The 17683-nt window shown below is 18.0% G+C and overlaps 7 protein-coding genes across 7 annotated transcripts; 4 read left to right on the top strand and 3 right to left on the bottom strand.

Annotated features, from left to right (window-relative positions):
* Positions 1 to 714: 714 nt before the first annotated feature.
* On the bottom strand, positions 715 to 1962 carry PADL01_1310200 (ATP synthase subunit gamma, mitochondrial; the record flags this gene model as incomplete). The annotated part of the gene is made up of 3 exons (XM_028683631.1): positions 715 to 768; positions 891 to 980; positions 1171 to 1962. The coding sequence occupies 3 exons, from the start codon at positions 1960 to 1962 to the stop codon at positions 715 to 717; spliced, it is 936 nt and encodes a 311-aa protein (XP_028539790.1).
* A 1083-nt stretch (positions 1963 to 3045) lies between these two features.
* On the top strand, positions 3046 to 4623 carry PADL01_1310100 (alternative splicing regulator, putative; the record flags this gene model as incomplete). Its single annotated transcript, XM_028683630.1, has 1 exon — positions 3046 to 4623. The coding sequence occupies one exon, from the start codon at positions 3046 to 3048 to the stop codon at positions 4621 to 4623; it is 1578 nt and encodes a 525-aa protein (XP_028539789.1).
* Positions 4624 to 5249: 626 nt separating this feature from the next.
* PADL01_1310000 (conserved Plasmodium protein, unknown function) lies at positions 5250 to 6740 on the bottom strand (the record flags this gene model as incomplete). Its single annotated transcript, XM_028683629.1, has 1 exon — positions 5250 to 6740. The coding sequence occupies one exon, from the start codon at positions 6738 to 6740 to the stop codon at positions 5250 to 5252; it is 1491 nt and encodes a 496-aa protein (XP_028539788.1).
* Positions 6741 to 8101: 1361 nt separating this feature from the next.
* Positions 8102 to 8531, top strand: PADL01_1309900 (protein ISD11,putative; the record flags this gene model as incomplete). Its single annotated transcript, XM_028683628.1, has 2 exons — positions 8102 to 8206; positions 8373 to 8531. 2 exons carry the CDS (start codon positions 8102 to 8104, stop codon positions 8529 to 8531), a joined length of 264 nt encoding a protein of 87 aa, XP_028539787.1.
* A 428-nt stretch (positions 8532 to 8959) lies between these two features.
* Positions 8960 to 9871, bottom strand: PADL01_1309800 (mitochondrial ribosomal protein S15 precursor, putative; the record flags this gene model as incomplete). The annotated part of the gene is made up of 1 exon (XM_028683627.1): positions 8960 to 9871. One exon carries the CDS (start codon positions 9869 to 9871, stop codon positions 8960 to 8962), a length of 912 nt encoding a protein of 303 aa, XP_028539786.1.
* Positions 9872 to 10835: 964 nt separating this feature from the next.
* PADL01_1309700 (conserved Plasmodium protein, unknown function) lies at positions 10836 to 15231 on the top strand (the record flags this gene model as incomplete). The annotated part of the gene is made up of 3 exons (XM_028683626.1): positions 10836 to 14762; positions 14894 to 15012; positions 15120 to 15231. 3 exons carry the CDS (start codon positions 10836 to 10838, stop codon positions 15229 to 15231), a joined length of 4158 nt encoding a protein of 1385 aa, XP_028539785.1.
* A 1741-nt stretch (positions 15232 to 16972) lies between these two features.
* On the top strand, positions 16973 to 17401 carry PADL01_1309600 (RNA-binding protein, putative; the record flags this gene model as incomplete). Its single annotated transcript, XM_028683624.1, has 1 exon — positions 16973 to 17401. One exon carries the CDS (start codon positions 16973 to 16975, stop codon positions 17399 to 17401), a length of 429 nt encoding a protein of 142 aa, XP_028539784.1.
* Positions 17402 to 17683: the final 282 nt, after the last annotated feature.

The raw sequence follows: 17683 nt of genomic DNA, 5'->3' as shown, positions 1-17683 counted from the left end.
AATATATATATATATATATATATATTTAAATATTTTATTATTTATTTATTATTTTTTTTTTTTTTTTTTTTACATATTAAGTATATATAATATATATATTATATATATATAATATATTACGTATAAAAAATAATACATATATATATATTATTTTTTAATGTAATAGTTAGATTAGAAGGAAATTTTTTGCATATTAAGAAATTATATATATGTAAAATATATATATATATATATATTTATATAGATAAAGATTGAATTTGATTGGATGTATATTATTTACAACCTTATGGATAATAAAGAATTATTTATATGATTATATACAAACAAATATTAAACTTTCCTTTTATTTTTTTAATATCACCTTTTTAAATAAGGATTATTATATTTTAATTGTTATATAAAAATTAAGCATAATATAAATATACAAATACAAATATAAATAAATAAATAAAAAAATATATAATATATATATCAAATGATAAAAAAAAAGGAAATTAAAATAATAAAATATTCATATTATATATATATTGTAGCATTTAAAAATATAAAAATGTATATATAAAAGAGATTCAATATAAACTATATGATAAGGAATTATTTTTGATGGATCTATAAAATTAATACTTTAAAAAATTATATAACATTTACACAATAATATATTTGGAATATATTATATATATATATATATATTTTTTTTTTTTTTTGTGAATTGTTCTATAAAGCATTAGCCCCTGATATAATTTCAATAAGTTCTAAAGTAATCTTAGACTAAAGGATAAATAAAAATGATAAAATAAATATATGTCAAAATATTATATATATGTATATGTATATATGTATGTATTTATGTATGTATTTTTTTTTTTTTTTTTTTTTTTTTTTCTATTTACCTGTCTTGCTCTATTATATCTTAAGGATAAAGTATTAAGCATATCCGTTGCACTTGAAGAAGCATTATCCATAGCTGTCATTCTAGCAGACTTAAAAGAAAAAATAAATATGTATAAGGAAATATTCATATGTTATTACATATTTGTAAAAAGAAAAAAAAAAAAAAAAATCATATGTTCTTATGTATAAGTCCATATAAAAATTTCCATATAGTAATATTTCGCATCTATTTATATTCTCATATATATATTATATTATGGTGATATTTTTTTATTTTACCTGCTCTGATGCTAGATTTTGAATGATACAATTATATAATAAGGAAGTGAAATAGAATTGATATATATCTTTAAAGATATAATCCATTTCTGGTTCGAATTCATAACTAGCTAATTCTTTTTTATTAATTTTGTTTAATTGTTTTTGTGAAAATACACTTAAGATTTGAGTATCAAATGATATAGCTGATTTAAAATGATTATATATAATTAATATATTTGAATGATTATTATTTATTATACGTTCTGCAATATATGAACAAGTTAAAAAATTGATAGGTATTTTATTATATTCATTATAAATAGCTTGAAATTTATCACTATGTAATCTACTTAATGCAGATCTTATTTTTTCACCAATACCATAAAGATATATTTTATTTGGTGTTATATTATCAACAAGCTCATTATTAACTTGCTCATTTTCTAATAACTTTTTACATAATCTTGATACTGATGAATTCACACTACCACATAATCCTTTATCTGATGTAATTGCAATAATTGCTAATTCTTCATTCTTTTTATGTATATCTAATTTATCTAATCTATTAAATACATCAACTAAAGGTGTAGAAAAATTACTACAATTTTCTAATCTTCTCTGATCTCCTTTAAATTTTGATGCAGCAACCATCTTCATAGCTTTTGTTATTTTTTGAATTGATTTAACTGATTTCATTCTTAATGATAAAGACCTTAAATTATCGCTAGCAAAATTTTTCTTTTCAACTCTATTCCACGATAACATGGAACATCTCTTCATAAAGCATGTTAAATTAGGCTTGAGCATTTTTATATATATATATAAAAAAAAAAAAAAAAAAAAAAAAAAAAAAAAAAAAAAAAAAAAATACACACACGAGTTGATATATATATATATATATATATGTATGTATGTATGTATGTATGTATGTATGTATGTATGTATGTATGTAAATTATTGCAACAAAAAAAATATATATTATATATATATATATATATATTTTTTCATATATATATATTATATATAAAATACTCTTATATATACTTCATCACCTATTTCCTAATTTCATAAAAACGCCATTTACTATACATATAAGAATAAGTAAAGGCATCTTTAATAAAAATAATGAAAAGGACATAGCATACATAATTATTTCATTATATACATTATCAGTTTAAATATTATTTTCTTTAAATATGTAATAAAAAAAATTTTTGAGAATAATAATATATATTATACCCTACTTTTGAAAAATATATGTAATAATATATATATAATATATATATATATATATATATATATATATTTTTTTTTTTATTGGGCACATACATATATACTATATTACATATATGTTATTTTATATATATATATAATATTTTTTTTTTTTTTTTTTTTTTTTTTTTAAATGTGAGGTAAAAAAAAAATAACAAGTTATCCTTCATAATAATATTTCGTTATTTGTTTAATTAAAATATATATATATATATATATATATATATATATATATATAAGTATACATTTTAAATATATAAAATATAGTCACATTGTTTATATATATATATAATATATTTTAGCATATATCTATACAACAACCCTTATATATTTCATTTCAATAAATTAAAAAAAAAGAAAAAAACAATATAAACTTGTATATTATTTGTTTGATTTTTTAAAAAATCGAGGAACATATATATATTGAAATAAATTATTTTTTTAGAACATTATCATATGTTTATATAAATAAATATTTTGTAACATATGGGGAAATAAAAAAAAAAAAAAAAAAATTAAGTGAATATATAGTATAAATAAATAAATAAATATATATATATATATATACATATATATATATTTTATATTACGAGTTGATTTTATTTGATTTGATTTATTATGGGTGATACTGATGCATTGAATATATCAGCTCCTGATGTGATAAGATTAATACTACAATATTTGAAAGAAAATAATCTTATAAGAAGTTTTTATGTGTTACAAGAAGAAAGTAACATAAAATTGAATGCGATAAGTAATGTAGATATATTAATTAGAGATATAAATAAAGGTGATTGGAAGAATGTTCTTTTTAATATAACAACAGTTGATTTATCGGATGAAACTTTAATGTGTTTTTATGAGCAGTTAATTTGTGAATTAGTAGAATATAATGAGAAGGAATTAGCTGAGAAGATAATAAATGAATGTATAATATTTAAAAGAATGGAGAAGAAATATAATGATAAATATAATAAATTAATTGATATATTGGATAGTAAATATATAGATAAGAATATATTATATGATGGATTAACAAAAGAAGAAAAAAGAAATAATTTATGTAATATGATAAGTAATGAAGTGACTACATGTGCTCCATCAAGATTATTAGCATTAATTGGTATGGCATTGAAATGGCAGAATCATCATAATATAATAAAAAATAAAAAAGATGGATATTTTGATATATTTAGAAATATAGAAAAAGATATAATAAATAGTATAGATGTATATCCAGAAAAAATATTAAAAAGTATAAAATTTGGTACAGAATCTAATGTTGAATGTTGTATATCATCATATAATAATGATTATTTAATTACAGGTTCTTCTGATGGATTTATAGAAATATGGAATTGGATAACTGGAGAATTAAATATAGATTTAGAATATCAAAAAAATAATAATTTAATGATGCATGATAATCCTATTGTAACTTTATGTCTAAGTAAAGATGATGAAATTTTATTAAGTGGTGATTCAAAAGGATTAATTAAAATATGGAGAATTAAAACAGGAATATGTTTAAAAATAATAAATGCTCATAATGATACATTAACATCTATTCAATTTAATAATGATCAAACACAAATACTAACATCATCATATGATAAATCTGTAAAAGTATTCGGATTAAAATCATTGAAATGTTTAAAAGAACTTAGAATACATGAAAATGTCATTGTACACTCAGCTATCTATACATTAGATAATTCAAAAATTATATGTGGAACAGATGAAGGAAAAATTTATATATATAATCAAAAAACATTAGAATGTTTATCTTCATTTTATGTTTATTTTAATAAAAACGAAAATCTATTATTCCCACCTGTTAATAATATTATACTAATCAATAAAAATCTAGAAGATCATATATTAGTATGTTCTAAATCACCTTATTGTTATATAATGAATATGAAAGGAAAAATTATTAAGACATATACAAATGTTATTGATAAAGACAAGGATCATGATTCACCATATTTTTTATATGCATCTATATCTCCAAATTTTAAATATGTATATTGTATAGCACAAGATTATAATTTATATTGTTTTGATTATAATACATCCAAATTATTGAATCAAATCAAAATACATGATAAGGATATACTTGGAATTATACATCACAATAATCAAAATATTATGGCTTCTTGGTCTTTGGACGGAAATCTAAACATTATACAATGAAATGTTAGAAGGTTATATATATATAAATATATAAATATATATATATATATTATATATATATTCTTTTTTTTTTTGTAAACATAAATTGGAAAAGATAAAAGTTTTATAAATGCCATAGAAAAAAATAAGGAGAAAAAAAAAAAAAAAAAAATAGGCGAATTAGAATATTATATTATTGTATCTTACATTTTTTGTTAACTATAATATAAATATTATACCATATATATATATATATATATATATATATTATATACTTTTTATAATTTGTATATTTTATATGTGAAATTTTTTTTTTTTTTTTTTTTTTTTTTTGAGTGTTTTTTTTTAATATTATAAAAATGTTGTTATTATTATACAGTGTATTATAATAATAAAAAGGAAAATATATAAATATATACATATATACATATATATATATTTATGAATATTTTTTTTTTTTTTTTTTTTTTTTATTTTACATTTATAATGTTACTGTTTTATATAATTAACTTGATGTATTGTAATGGATCAAACGAAGACGCACACACAAAAAAAAAAAATAAAACATAAATATAAATATAAATATATATATATATATATATATATTTATTTATTTATTTATATCCTCTTGTGTGCCTACATTTTGATTACTTTTCGATTATAATATTTTTACTTTTCATTTTTTGGTATATCTCCTCTGGCAATTGCTCTAATATATCATCACTATATTTATCTAACAATTTGAGTTTTTCTTGTTTTATGAGTTGTTCATATTTTTGTTGTTCTTCAATTAATTTTTCTTTTTCGATTTGTTCTTGTAACCTTTCTTGTTTGATTGCTTCTTTTTTTTCTTGGAATGTTTGATATATTTCTTTTCTATATTTTAATAATTTTTCTTTTTTCTTTTGATCAGTATATTGATCTAATTTATCTAGTTTAATTTTATCTTCTAATAATTGAATTTTTCTTTTTTCATCTTCTTGTTTTTCTGCTAATCTTTGTTGTTCTTTAAGTTGTATATCTTTTTCTAGTTGTTTCAGCATATCATTTTTAAGTTGTAATTTTTTTTCATTTTCTTTTAATTCTTTTTGTTTTTCTTTAAAATCATGTTCTTCTATATAAAGTTTATTTAATAATTCATCTAATGTTTCTTTTTCTTTATTAACTAGATATTCTTTATATGCTAATTGATTAACAACTTTTTGTTTTTGCATATTTTTATCTTGTTTATTCTGTATATAGCTTTTCATTTTTTGTTCTTTTTGTTTGATATATTCTTGATTTTTTAATTCTTCTTCTTTATCTTTTTGTTTTTGTAATTCTTTTTGTTTATTTTTTAATTCGATTTGTTGTTGAAATTCTTTTAATAATTTTTTTTGTTTTAATAAATCTTCTTCTTTTTTTCTTTTTTCTTCTTCTTGATAATTCTTAACAATTTGTTCTACATGAGCTCTATCATCTAAATTGTCTGTATATTTGTCTTTTTTTTTTTTTAGGTTTTCTTTCATTTGTTCTTGTAATTCTTTTTTTGTATCCATAATTTTATTATAATTCATTTTTTTTTTAATATCATCTTCTTTATCTTCTTTAAGAAGAATATCTTGTAATTCTTTATTAATTTTCTTATCTTCTTCAATTTTAGTTTTATTCTTTATAAGATTAGCTTCTTTTATTTGATTTTCTCTGTCTTTCAATATAGCAATTTCATCAAGTTTTCCTTTTAGTTTTTTATATTCTTCTTCATTTTGTAGAGTATATTCAATAGCTTTTTCTCTGAGAATCTTTTCTTCTTTTTCTTTTTCTTCAAGTTGTTTTTCATTTAATAATTGACACTGTTTAATTTTCTCTTCTTTTAATTTCCTTTTATCATCAAATTCGTTTCTAGACATATTATCATTAAATCCATTCTTATCATATATATTTTCATCTTCTTCAGTATATTCTCTCTTGGCATTTTCCTTTTCTTTTTCCTCTTCTTCTCTTTTGTTTTTAATAATATCAGCTTTCTCATCTGATATATTTTGTATCCTACTATAATTATCTAACTTTAGTTCGCTTCTAATTCTTTCTCTAGCATATTCATTCTTCTGCTCCCTCTGAATCCTAGCATTAATAGAACGTTCATTGTGTTTTCTCATTTAAGTGTAAACCAAAAGAAAAAATTAGAATATAAAAAAAATGATAATATAAAAAAATGAGAATATTAAATAATATATTTTTTTTATGAATGACAAAATAAAATAATTTTTTTTTTTTCTTTATCTTGATGACTTCAATGTGTGTCTATAGAATATATAAATTACATATGACCAAATTATTGCGAGAGAAATAATAAAGAAATTATAAAATAAAGAATATTTTTATAATTCCATATATCAAAATAAATAAATAAATATATATATATATAGTGATAGATTTATTTTTAGAGATTTTTTCAATACCTAAATAATCATATATGTAATGAAATTCTTTGGAAATTATATAAATAAAAAAAAAAAAAAAAAAAAAAAATTAATAATAAATTGAATTTAATTCTCTATTCATCTTTTTAGAAACGCAGATATAATTTATCATTCTTTTATTTATTGAATCTGTCTTTTTTAAATAACGAAATTGAATATAAATATAAATATTATATATATTATTAAGTTTTTTAAAACAGAAATTTATAATATGAATTAGCTAAATATATATAACTTAATACACATAAATATATATTATATATATATGTTAGATAAATTGAATAATTTTTTTTTTTTTTTTTTTTTTTTTTTTGTTAAACATTCCTTTTTAAGATCTATTTTTTTTATAGAAAAAAAAAATATTTCCTATATAAAAATATTTTTTTTTTTTTTTTTTTTTTTTTTTTTTTGTTGTTTTTAGGACCTTTCGTAGAATATTCACATTTTATTTATTACCTTTTATATATATATATATACAAAGATGTAAAAATAAAAAATATTTTTATTTTCTCATTTTATTATTTCTCAAGTATATTTTGTTCTCCTATAATTTTTTGATAGCATGTATATAAGAATATACAACAATATAGCAAACCATAATAAATATATATTATATTTATATATATATGTATATATAATTTATTTGTATATGTATTTTATCTATATATATTATACATATATATTTATATTATATTTATAATATAATATGTATGCAATATTTTTTATTTTATTATATTATTATATATATCTTTTAAAAAATAATTTTCATTTTTTTATATTTTAATAACATTTCATTTTAATATATATTTTTTCATTTTTAAAATTGTTTATTTATATTTATAGAAATATATTTTAAAAAGAACATCACCTTTTAACTACAAATTTATGTACTTAAAAAAAAAATATATATATATATATTTATATATATATTATTATATTATGGTTAAACATACATAATTTTTTATAAAAAAAAATAAAAAATATATATAATATATATAATATATGTATTTATATATATACATATATATAAATATATAATGAATGGGAATCACATAAAACAGTTAAAGAAGTTATATCGTCATATATTGAATGAAGCTTCTAAATTTGAAAATATAAATTACAATGTTTACTTCACAAATAAGGTATACATAAAAACATACATATATAAATATATATATATATAAAAATATATATGTATGTATTATTTTTAATTTGTTGTGCTTTTTTAGTATTATATAAATATTAATAAATATACATTATATTTGATATATATATATATTTATTTATATTTATATTTTTTATTTTTAGGCTAAAGAAAAGTTCAGGGAATTTTATAGCGATAACAATTTTGACTCAGACAAATTGAAAACATTTCAAAATGAATGTACTGACTATCTTAATATGCTTAAGAGACAAACCATAATTCATAATTTATATCATGTAGATAAACCTTTAGTTAATAAATAAAAAAAAAAGAAAAAAAAAAAAAAAGAAAAAAGAAAAAAAAAGAAAAAAGAAAAAAACAAAAAGAAAAAAGAAAAAAGAAAAAAGAAAAAAACAAATGTGCACTTTGTAATTTATAAGTATCTATTTTTTTTTTTTTTTTGTAAAAGTAAATAAATATATAAATATTTAATAAATATATATATATATATATATATATATATATATATATATATTTATATATACATATTCATATATATATATTTGTTTATATATGTCTTATGTGAATTTTTAAATGAACACAAAAAAAATTATAATAACCTTATAATATTTATAAAAAAATGTAACCATTTTATAAACAAAAAAAATATTATTATTATATATAAAAATATTATATACATATGACATATTTTATATTATATAAACAAATAAATAATTATAATATTTATCATTTAAAATAACATAGGAACTGGACAATAACCAATACCAGGAGCTGTGGGATTAGGTATTGTATAATTACCATTTTCATAATTTTGTTTTACTCCATATGGCCATGATATTGATAATTGTGGTTTATATTCTTTAGGTAATCCATAATTTGATGGTGGTTGATCAATTGGATGTCTAGTATATCTAACTGTTTGTCCTTTTGAGTTTCTAATTGGTCTGGGTCTATATTTTCCTTTCCATAATTTTTGTCTAATTAAAAATTTACATCTATCTGCATCAATAGCTGCTGAATTAATTGCCTTTGATCGATCTCTTGAATCTGGTATAGCAAATAAGATACATTTAATTTTTAATAAATTACATGTATGTTTATATAATTCAAAATCTGTTTTATATAAATATTTCATAAGTTTTTGTCGTCGAGCTAATAAAATAGACATGGTTCTTTTTTTTGCATGATCTTTACAACGTTGAATTATATGTGCTCTTAAATTCAAAATTTTCTCTGTCAAACAACCTATTTGAACAGGTGCACTACCTACATCGAAAGGTCTTCTTTGTAATAATCTTCTAATATTTAATTTTTTAAATTTATGTATCTGTTTATTATTACCACAGTTTAAATGTAACATATTTATAATATTACCATTTAAATGTTTTATATCATCATATTGCCATAAACCTATATATCCATTAGGTATTTTATTTCTTTCAGCTAAAAAATCTCTTTCAGCTTTTAAATACCATTCTGTTTTCTGAGCATGTGTTTTGACAGCTGTAATTCCTGTATATCTATGGGCCTTAACTCTTGATTCATATCTTTTTGATATTCTTAAAAAAAATATATCATATCCATTCTTATCCCAGTGAAATATATTATTTTGTACTTTATATATTCTATTCATAACATTCATTCTTTAAAATAATAATATTGCAAAAAAAAAAAAAAAAAAATATATATATATATAAATGAATAAATATATATTATATATATATAAAAATATATATATATATATTTTTTTAGTTCAAAATAAAATAAGCCCTTTATATGTCATCTTCAAAATTTTCAAGTAAAATATATCTGAAGGGTTATTTTATCATTTTTCATGTGTAGCCATAAGAATCAAAGCAAAACATAAAAAATAAAATATAAAAAATAAAAAATAAAAAATAAAATTATATATATATGTATAAACGATTAATCATTAATATTATATAAATATATATTTATTTATTTATTTTTTTATATATAATATTCAGGTTACATATTTCTTATAAAAACTTTTAATATTATATATTTGTATTATAGTATAAACGTGTACATAATAAATATATATGCAAAATATATAATATATAATATTTAAAAAAATATTTATAGATAATATATTATATATATAAATATAATATATATGTAGTATTTATTTTTTTAAAAAATTATGGAAGAATAAATTTGTAAATGATCTAATAGATTCAGGTTTTTATTATAGAAAATAAAAATATTAAGAAAAAAAAAAAAAAATAAAAAAAAAAAATAAAAAAATAAATAATAAATTAGTACTTATATATTTTTATCATATCATATTTTATAATTTTCTTATGATGGTGTATTTTTTATTTATATAACAATTTGAAATTGTTTTTAAAAATATAATTTATAATTAAATATTATATTATATATATATATATATATATATATATATTTTTTTTCTTTCCAATTTATTTTACTAAATATTTGTAAAACTTTTTTTGTATAAATAATTATTCCATTAATAATAATATTTCATGTTGTTTTATATAATTAAAAATTAAGATAAATAAAAATAATATATATTATATATATTATTATATTTATTTATTTAAATAACCTTTTAATATATAATGTCAGAGGAAAAGTTACAAGAAATATTTTGGTCTGTAGAAGAACTAATTTATTTACATTATCAAAATGAAGATATATATGAAATTAAGAAAAAAGAAATTATAGAAGCCTTGTCAATATTATATAATAATAACAATAAAGATGATTTTAAAAATGATAATGAATTATTAATTAGTGAGGTAGAAGAAGAAAATAAATTGAAGAATACCTTTTTTGAAAAGATGATAGAAGAATTTATTGATTTATTTAACGTTATAAAACTAATTAAGAATGGGAATCATAAAAAATGTATTATGCATCCATTTATTCACAACATTTTTAATTATATAAAAGATATTTTTAAAAATAAATGTATTGACAATATAGAAGATATTAAAAAAGAGATTTATAATTATATATTTATTGAAAAAAAGAAATATCAAGAAATGAAATATGATAATAATAATAATAATAAAAATAATATATTTTTACACACGTGTTATATTTTCTTATATGAAATAAAAATATTATTATGTTGTTATATTTTCTTAAATATATTTGTTCAATATAACTGGACAGGTCCACCATTAAATTATGATATTAAAGATATAAATAATAATGATGAGGAAGATATTTATTTTAAAGAATTCATACATGCTATACATATAAAAAATAATAGACAAATTTTAAATTCCTGTTTAATTTTTTTAACATTAGAAGGAGAAGAAATATATGAATATTGCGAATTAATAAATGCATTCTCATTATCTGTTATATTTTTAGGATTAGTAAATAATTATAATAACAAATTAGATAATAATATATTTTCTTTTTATGAATATGATCATTTTAAAAGGTATGACCATAATGAAGACATGAATAAATCAATGAACACTCATGATGATATTGAAAATATAAATCATACAAATGGTATTATTTATACATATGATGTTGATAATATGCAAAAAGTAGAAGAAAAAGAAAATAACAACAACAACAACAACAATAATAATAATAATAATAATAATAATAATAATAATATGAATCATATGAAGAATAATTATTTTTATAATTGCAACAAATTATATGATCATTTAAAATTACTTTATTTTGTAAGAAGCAAATATTTGTGGAGAGGACGAATTTTTTTCATATGGCAAAGATTATTTACTTCAACTAATGATTATTATTATTCTTTAAAAATTAATATTATTGATAAACCTATACAGATATTTAAAAATATAAAAATTTTACCTCCTGATTTTGAATTAATTGAACAAGATGTAAATATAAATGAAATTTATGATATTTTAGATAGTGTAAAAGAAAATTTAAAAGATGTTAAATATTGTAATTTATTTTATAATAATCATATGTCAAAACAATTTAAAATATATGTATTATCAAATTTTTCGATTTATCTGGCTTTTTATAATTATACAAGTGCTTATCAAAGAATATTAGATTTATTATCACAAATAAGTCATTTCCAATATTTCTTTACAGGTAGAATGGGGATAAAAAGAATGTATCAAAAAATACCAGCAACTATACTTGTATTAAAGACAAAGTTAAATGATCAGGAGGATAATACATCTACCATATTAAAAGAAATTGAACCTTTAAGTGAGTATGATATATTAAAGAGTGATTATCGCATTATTGATAACGATGAGCATAACGTTAATATATCCAATGATAATGAACATATAAATATAAATATAAATGATAATAATAATAATAATAATAATGATAAAGGTAAAAAAATATTTAATGAACAAAATGAGTCTTTAAAAAGAGAAGAAATAAATCTATTATCAAATAATAATAATACTTTGAGAAATGATCAATATGAACAATTATCTCATGAAAAAAATCAACAAGGAGATTTAAAAAACACACATACATGTAATAATGAATTAGAAGATAAACAAATATTAAATGGATGTTATACTAATAATATAAATAATAATAAAATAAATCAAAATAACGACAATAGTAATAATAATTTTGAGTCATGTGCTCATGATTCATCAAACGAAATTATTCAAGAAAAAAATATTTATGAATTTAAAGATGAAAAAATGATTAATATTGCTGAAGATTATGTAATAAAAAATAAGAAAAAGGATAATAAAACAAATGATAATATAGACAATATATTGGATGATCATAGTAAAGATGAAAATAAAGAAAGTCTTAAAAATTCAAATGACTTAGAAAAAAATAAATCAAAAATAACATGGAAATTAAAAGATTTTGATCCAGATACAGATATATTAGAAGAACCACATTTTTTTGATTCACAAAATAATATTTTTAAAGTTTTATCTTTTCAAGAACAAATATGTTTAATCAATTATTGTTTTTCAATGATTAGATTTAATCCTCACTATGATGAAATAAAATTTGAGAAATTAAATGCGGTTATATCCAGATGTCTCAAGTGTTATGATGTCAATCCAAAGAATCCCCATTTGACAAAAGAGAAAAATGATAATCAAAATAATAATAGTACAAAAAATATATTAAGTAGTAACAGTACAAATATATTAAGTAGTAACAGTACAAATATTTCAAGTAGTAATAGTACAAATATTTCAAGTAGTAATAGTACAAATATTTCAAGTAGTAATAGTACAAATATATTAAGTAGTAATAGTACAAATATTTCAAGTAGTAATAGTACAAATATATTAAGTAGTAATAGTACAAATATTTCAAGTAGTAATAGTACAAATATTTCAAGTAGTAACAGTACAGATATTTCTATTAATATGCATAATAATTTTTCTAATTATTGTTCTTCCTATGGAGATCAAAAATATGTATCTCAACAATTAAAATACCAGAATTGGCTATTACATTCTTGCATGTTATGGTTCAAATGTAAAGGAGAAACATTTCGATTTAAAACTGTTGACAGAGCTGCAGCTCAATTAAATGAACTACATAAAGAATGTTATGATATAATACCTGAATCTGTGGAAAGACTTAAATTTATATATGATGTATATTATCCTACAACGTGGGAAATGAAAAAGGAAATAGGTTCTGTAATGATAAAAATAGGATCAGTTGTAACAGCCTTTAATATTTTTAAAGATTTAAAATTATGGGAAGAAGCAATTTCTTGTTTAATTCAAGCAGATAGAAAAGAAGAAGCTAGAGAATTATTAGATGATTTATTAAAAAAGAAAAAAAGTCCATGCTTGTTATGTTTATATGGATTAATAGAGAAACAAAGAGCTCTAAACTATTATATTGAGGCATGGGAAGTTTCAAATTTTAAATATGCAAAGGCAGCTAGATTAATTGGTAAATATTACTATGAAAAAGAAATGTATGAAAAATGTAGTGAATATTTAGAAAAAGCTTTAGAATTATCTCCACTATTTCCAGAAATTTGGTTTATATTAGGTTGTTCATATATGAAAATCGAAAATTTCGATGAATCTATAAAAGCATTTACACGCATGATTAGTATGACTAATGATAATTCATGCAAATCATATGGTAATTTAGCTTACTTATATATGAAAAAGGGAACATATAAAGCAGCTAAAATATGTATTAATCAAGCTGTTAAAGTGAATAATAATGAATGGAAATATTGGGACACTTATATAAAATTATCTATTTTACAAAATGATATTGATAGTTTTTGTTTAGCTTTAAGAATGATATGTCAAGTTAATCAAGTTAAGCAAATACAACCATGGGTATTTGATTATATATCTGATGTAATAGTAAAAGATAAACCTACTTTAATTCAAAATAAAAATGGATTGGCTTATCTAGATAAAATCATTACAACTATGGAACATTTGTCTCAATATATAACAGAATTGGATACATTCTGGAATGCCTATTCCTTTTTTCTTTTTATAAAGGGAAAATTTTCAGATTCATTTGAGGCAAAAATTAAGGAAATACGATCAATAGAGGTACAGCACAAAAAAATATATATATATGAATATATATATGTATGTATATATATATATATATGTATATATGTTTATGTTTACATTTTAAGTATATAATAATTTTTTTTTTTTTTTTTTATCCTTTATTGTAGAGTATAATACAAAAATGCAATAACGAAAAGTTAGTTGATGCGTTGATTTCGAAGATAGTGGTTGCCACAAAATTTCTTTATCACTTAATAAACTCACATGACATCGGAGAAAAAAAAGGGTAAGCTAATATATATATATAATATATATATATGTTTGCTTATATATATATATATATTTTAATTTTACATTTATTTATTTATTTATTTATTTATTTTATATTTTTAGAACATTTTTGTACCAACTAAAGAGTCTTGTCGAATCAACCTTAAATCATTACAAAAACCTTAGTAGTGAGAACTTACAAGAGTTATCACAAATAAAGAACATTTTAAATTAATCTATATAAAATATGTTTTTTTATATTATAACTTAAAAACACACTTTTAAATTTCTTATATATATGTGTGTGCAAATATGAAAATATATTTTGTGTACAATGAGAAACATTTTGTCACTTAAAATATTAATGGTACTATAATATAAGTGTGTGTATGTGTTTTATTATTGTTATTATTTTTTTTTTTTTGTTAACTCTAATAATATATTTAAAGGTTTTAATATTTATAAAATGACATTAATTTTTTACTTATAATAATAATATAAAAGCTACATGCGCAAAAATATAATTTTGGAGGATTTTTTTGTACAAAATTTTTATATATATTTAATGTTTTTATATAAAACTATGTTTATAAATTTTCCTTAGTTGAAAAAAAGAAAAAATATATATATATTATATATGTAATAGTTATAAATATATAGGACTTTTTTTTTAATGTAAAACTCTTTATCTTGTTATATAATTCACAAATAAATGCTATATTATGTATATTTTTATTCAAAATAGCATGAAATAAATAATAAAAGAAAGGAAATAAAAAAAAAAAAAAAAAAAAAAAAAAATATATTTCTTAATTTTAAAAATACATGAACAGCAAGGAAATATATTTTAAAAAGCTATTTTTTTTTTTTTTTTTTTTTTTTTTTTTTTTTTTTCGCTAGTTTCAAAATATTTTAATATATATATATATATTTATGTGTATATAAATAGGACGTTGTAAATTTTATAGCTGTTGTTGTTTCATAAAATCATGCACAAGGAGTAAATTATGAAATATAATATATATAACTATTTTCCTTTTCCTTTTTATTTATTTTTTTATTCTAACCATTTGTCATAAGTATAAATTTTAAATATATATATAATATATATATATATATATATATATATGTGTATGTGTATATATTTTATATACATTTGATAAAAGTTTTATTTTAGAAAAGAAAAAAGTTACAAATAAAGTTTTCACATTTCGCTTTATTAAGTGTGCATAATTTTTATGTGTTTTTTTTAAAAAAAAATAGCTATATATATCAATGAAATAGTAATATTTTTTTTTTTTTTTTTTTTTTTTCAACTTTTTTTATGTACTGAACAAAAATAAATGAAATGTTTCTTAGTACTAATATAATATATTAGTAAATATACAAAACTTTTTTTTTATTTCATTTTATTTTTAATTTTTTGGTAATGCAACATCATATATATATGTATAATATATATATATATATATATACTTATAAAAAAATAAAAATTAAAAAATTTTATTTTTTACATTTTTTTAAATTTAATTATTTTATAAATATATATATATATAATATATTATACCTGTGTATGTATAATTTATATAATATAGATATATTTTTTTTTTATATTATTTTGTTTTTTTCACCTTCCTTCTTCTATACACATATTTTCTTGTCATCTAATTTTTATGTTTTAAATTTAAGTAATTTGTTAAGAAAAAAAAAAAAAAAAAAAAAAAATTAACAACTATTCATTTGTAAATTATATTTAAATATATATATTTTTTGTCAACCTAATATTTATTGTCTTTTGATTTTGTAAAATAAAAAAATATAATAATAATTAAATAATTAAATATTATTTCGTTTTGTAAATCGTAACTTTTTTTTCTTTTTATTTTATATAAAAGAATTTATAAATATATACATATAAGTATATATATATATATATTTATAGTTTGTAGTTTATTTAAAAAAAAAAAATAGAAAAAATGGCTTTTTCACCACTTTGCGGAGTTAATTGTACCTCAAGACCATCAACATCTACCATAAATACTTTCCTTACTAAAGCTCAACATGATGTTACTTTAACAGATACAGATACCAGAATTTTCATAAAAAATATAAAAACTGGTGTTACCATGGAACAATTCAGAAACTCTCTTCAAGAATTCGGTGCTATGCAAGTTTATTTTTATGAACCAGGAGATGATAATGATGGATGGGCCTGGGTTGGATTTGAAAATAAAGAAGCAGCACTTAAAGTTATCGAAGAATCAGAAAAAATGCAAGAAGAAATGAATGAAGAAAACTTAAATGAAATGCAAAATGAAGATAATGAAGAACAAGGATCAAATAGTTTTTATGCTGAAGATGAAGAGAAAAAAGATGAAGAGGAAGAAGAAGAAGAGGACTATTAATTGGTTGTAAATACAATAATATATATATATATATATAAAATATTGATGAAAAAATTAAAAAAAAAAAAAATACTAACATATATATATAAATGTATCTAACTATGTATGTACATGTTAATCTATTTACACATATTATTCCAAATAGAAACAAAAACAAAAAAAAAAATAAATAAATCAAAAAAAATACAAAAATATATAATAAAGTGTGAATATATATGTTTCATTTCATTATTAATCTTGATAATAATATTAACATTAATATTATTATTATATTATTTTACA

The sequence above is a fragment of the Plasmodium sp. gorilla clade G2 genome (assembly GCF_900097015.1).
Source record: "Plasmodium sp. gorilla clade G2 genome assembly, chromosome: 13".
Classification (NCBI taxonomy): domain Eukaryota; phylum Apicomplexa; class Aconoidasida; order Haemosporida; family Plasmodiidae; genus Plasmodium; species Plasmodium adleri (nom. inval.).
This window is presented reverse-complemented; position numbering and strand designations above follow the sequence as displayed.